Source organism: Sinocyclocheilus anshuiensis, unplaced genomic scaffold (assembly GCF_001515605.1).
Source record: "Sinocyclocheilus anshuiensis isolate Anshui unplaced genomic scaffold, SAMN03320099.WGS_v1.1 scaffold1677, whole genome shotgun sequence".
Taxonomy (NCBI): Eukaryota; Metazoa; Chordata; class Actinopteri; order Cypriniformes; family Cyprinidae; genus Sinocyclocheilus; species Sinocyclocheilus anshuiensis.
Window position 1 is genome coordinate 125891 of NW_015538006.1, and position 4646 is coordinate 130536.

The following is a 4646-nucleotide window of genomic DNA, read 5'->3' on the forward strand; positions in this document are numbered from 1 at the left end:
AGCTTTAAAAAACTCTCTCCAGAAAACTACGGGTGACGTCACGGACACTACGTCCGTGGATTTCTACTAGCCTGACACAGCAGCATTCCCAGGTAAAAAAAAAAAAAGTACACTTCTATAATGTACTTAAAGTACTCCATTTTCACTCACTACTTAATATACTAAATATATTAAATATAATAAAATATAATAAAATATATAATAAAAATTATACACTTAATATACTAAAAATGATTCTTTAGTACTTCGTAAGATAAACTTAAGATCAACTAAGTGTACTAAACTGTGATATTTTGGGACACCATGAATATGAACTTCACGAGTCATACTTGGCTTGCTGTCCTTAATGGAGACTCGGCTTGAGTGCCGAGTTCAACCCCTCTCATTACGGTAGGCCTACTACCTAGAGGGAGAAAAACAGAAATAGAGGAGGAGATGGGGAGGTGGAGGGATGCCGGAAGAACTGACGCTGGGACGGTGCAATGAGAGCTGCTTATACAGGCTCCTAATGATGATTGACACGACTGAATGATTACCTCCTGAACCTACGTTTGGAACTTCATTAAAATGCACTTTTAACATACTATCTCTGTATTTAAAAAATGTATTTAGTCACCACTTGTAGTACATCTGAGTGTACTAGTGTATGAAAGATGGGTTCAAGTGTACTACAAGTGGTAACTAAATACATCTTTAAATGCAGAGATAGTATGTTAAAAGCGCATTTTAGTTCATATTCATGGTGTCCCAAAATAGCACAGTTGAATACACTTAGTTGAGCTTAAGTTCATCTTAAGAAGTACCAAGGAATCATTTTTAGTATATTAAGTACAAAATAAGTACGCAAAAATAGAGCACTTTTAAGTACATTATGGAAGTGAACTTTTTTTTTTTTTTTTTTACCTGGGTTAGCAAAACCAGTGGTATGAATTTTGGGGGATGACTAACTGTATGAGCAATGGCAGATGGGGAGCGTTTGCAAACAGTCACTTTTGCAATTACATTTGACACTTGTGGTATAAAATTACACAAATGGAAGAGCTTGGTTACAAAACTGGGATTATTCACTACTGGTTTTATACTATTAAAAAAACAGGAACATATGCAGAAACAACATTTGACACCTTGATAGAAAAAAAGCACAAATAATGGAAAAAAGGCTTGTGTTTTAATGAACTGAAAGACAAAAAGTTTAACTGAAAAATATCCCATAAGTGATCACTGTGAGGCAGTCCAATCTGATTTCGGTTGATCTGTCTCCAACAGAACCAGGTAATTACACAGAACAGTAATGGATCCCAGTAGCACAGGTTTACAGGTGTACCTGATCCTGCAGTTGGACCTCTTTCACGCTCCCCCACACACACACACACCTCTACTGGGTTAAGCATAGTACTGCAGATTGGCTTTCTTCTTCGCCTGCACCTCCAGAATGCCCTCCATATAGTCCTCATGGTTAAGTTCAGTGGCCCCACGGCGCAGAGCAATCATGCCCTAACACACAAAAGCAAACAATACACATTTAGGTAACATGCAATAACAATCAGGAGCGTGAGTGTTTAAGTGGAGCATTAAAGTGTGTAATTTCGATTCAGATTCTGTTTTGCAAATAATAAAAAAAAAAAATTGTTGTCAGGTATCGTCAGACTACCTATATCAGGTTGTATCTTGCATTAAAGCATGTGAATGAATGAAATACTTTTTTTAGTACACATGTGGCCGTTTTTGGAATCAAACTTGTCACACAAATGACATTCAAGTCCTGGGCCTTAACCACAACAGCAGTAAAGGTAATTAATTTAAAGGGGTCATATGATGCGATTTCAAGTTTTCCTTTCTCTTTGGAGTGTTACAAGCTCTTGGTGCATAAAGAAGATCTGTAAAGTTGCAAAGATTAAAAGCGCATTTTAGTTCATATTCATGGTGTCCCAAAATAGCACAGTTGAATACACTTAGTTGAGCTTAAGTTCATCTTAAGAAGTACCAAGGAATCATTTTTAGTATATTAAGTACAAAATAAGTACGCAAAAATAGAGCACTTTTAAGTACATTATGGAAGTGAACTTTTTTTTTTTTTACCTGGGTTAGCAAAACCAGTGGTATGAATTTTGGGGGATGACTAACTGTATGAGCAATGGCAGATGGGGAGCGTTTGCAAACAGTCACTTTTGCAATTACATTTGACACTTGTGGTATAAAATTACACAAATGGAAGAGCTTGGTTACAAAACTGGGATTATTCACTACTGGTTTTATACTATTAAAAAAACAGGAACATATGCAGAAACAACATTTGACACCTTGATAGAAAAAAAGCACAAATAATGGAAAAAAGGCTTGTGTTTTAATGAACTGAAAGACAAAAAGTTTAACTGAAAAATATCCCATAAGTGATCACTGTGAGGCAGTCCAATCTGATTTCGGTTGATCTGTCTCCAACAGAACCAGGTAATTACACAGAACAGTAATGGATCCCAGTAGCACAGGTTTACAGGTGTACCTGATCCTGCAGTTGGACCTCTTTCACGCTCCCCCACACACACACACACCTCTACTGGGTTAAGCATAGTACTGCAGATTGGCTTTCTTCTTCGCCTGCACCTCCAGAATGCCCTCCATATAGTCCTCATGGTTAAGTTCAGTGGCCCCACGGCGCAGAGCAATCATGCCCTAACACACAAAAGCAAACAATACACATTTAGGTAACATGCAATAACAATCAGGAGCGTGAGTGTTTAAGTGGAGCATTAAAGTGTGTAATTTCGATTCAGATTCTGTTTTGCAAATAATAAAAAAAAAAATAATGTGTTTTTTGAACATTAAAGCATGTCAACATATTCTGTTACACCAAATACACAAAATAATGATCTTTAAAATAGCATCATATGACCCCTTTAAGGTTGCAAAGCTCATACTTACAGCTTCAACACAAACTGCTTTACATTGAGCTCCATTGAAGTCATCAGTACAGCGTGCCAATTCTTCATAGTTCACATCAGGACTATAGCACACAAAGTCAAAGATACCGCCATGAAATAAATGGTGGGAGAGAACAATGCTAATTTTAGAGAATTGTTCAAATTTGCATAGCAGTTGAACTTCAGTTTTACAGACAATAGACAAATGACTATCATGCAATCCAATAAAACATTAAATAAGCTCTGAAAGCTGTTGTTTTGTTGCTTTAACTTTATTCTTCATTCTTTAACTTCTTGCCCACAAAAACTGTGCTCTACCACTGCAAATGTCTCATCAGTTGATGTGCAAAAATACAAAATGACCATTTAAAAGCAAATGCCCCACCTAACAGTAAAACATATATTAACTCAGAACAACACCCAGGACCAGCTGAAACACAAAAGAACAAATGTTCCATACCAGACATTCATCTTGCGTGAGTGAATCTGCATAATGCGAGCACGAGCTTCCTCGTTGGGCATGGGGAACTCAATCTTACGATCCAGACGACCTGAACGCAGCAGAGCCGGGTCAAGGATATCCACCCTGTTAGTGGCAGCAATCACCTTGGGACACACACAAAAAAAAAACACTTGACAGGGCTGACAGGTCCACAGTTATGACAGAAGCATATGGGCTCAAGTGTGTACCTTCACTTGCATGTTGGGTTGAAAGCCGTCTAACTGATTGAGTAGCTCCAGCATGGTCCTCTGCACCTCTCTGTCTCCAGCCTTCTCACTGTCAAAGCGCTTGGTGCCGATAGCGTCCAGCTCATCAATGAAGATGATGGAGGGCGCTTTCTCCTTGGCAAGAGCAAATGCGTCACGTACCAGTTTGGCACCATCACCAATAAACATCTGCACAAGCTGAGGGCCAGCCAACTTCAAAAAGGTTGCCTGAGAAAGGACAGTAAAATAATTTTAAAGTTTAATGCATCAACACAAAAACTGTAGTGCAGGGGTGTCAAACTCAATTTCTACTCAGGCCATATTTGCATTATTTGTATTCCCAAAAGGGCTCAAAGGACCAATTGAATTACTTTTTTTGCCTTTCTTTTTTTAATAAACAGCACCAGTTTTTGGAAATAGGCTTAATTTATTAATTTATTTTCTTTAATAATATTAATGTAACAAACATGTACATGATGCAGTTCATTGGTTCAATTTAACAATTGAATTTCAGTGTTTCCCCTAGTTTTACAGCTTTGGGGGGCATTTATTTTCTGGACTCCTTTTTAATGATTAAATTAAATTTTATTAATCAAAAAGCATGTCTAATTAATTAAAATCATGAAACTTAAACAATTTAACATCAATTTATTAAAAATGTAACACAAATTTTCATGTTTAGGGCCCTAGGAAAGGTTTTATTTATCTCAACCTTATGTTTTATTGTTACCAAATTCTGTTTTAGCATGTCTAATTATTTGAAAGCATAAAAACAAGTTCCATTTATTCTTACAATAGCCTTATGATTTTTTTGCTCAGAAATTCTGTGTTGTGTATTTACATTTTTTAAGGCAAACAATAATTTAATCTATCTTTTAAGTAATGAAAATTAAACAAATTAAATTTTTTGGAAAATAAATGTCATTTAATATTACAATTAAAATTGAAATATTGTATGATTATTCCTTAAAAATAAGTTTTTAATAATTGTAGTAGTAGTAGTAGTAGTAGTAGTAGTAG

At 36.1% G+C, this 4646-nt stretch overlaps 1 protein-coding gene across 1 annotated transcript in view; it reads right to left on the bottom strand.

Moving 5' to 3' along the window:
- Positions 1-2324: 2324 nt before the first annotated feature.
- The window catches only part of LOC107677242 (26S protease regulatory subunit 6A-B), a 5181-nt gene continuing 2859 nt past the window's right edge, over positions 2325-4646 (bottom strand). Inside the window, exons 8-11 of the mRNA XM_016472069.1 lie at positions 3609-3854; positions 3379-3524; positions 2920-3001; positions 2325-2670 (exon numbers count right to left, since the gene is read on the bottom strand). Coding sequence (XP_016327555.1) covers positions 2560-2670; positions 2920-3001; positions 3379-3524; positions 3609-3854 — 585 coding nt within the window. The 3' untranslated portion in view covers positions 2325-2559. The remainder of the gene's footprint in view (positions 2671-2919; positions 3002-3378; positions 3525-3608; positions 3855-4646) is intronic.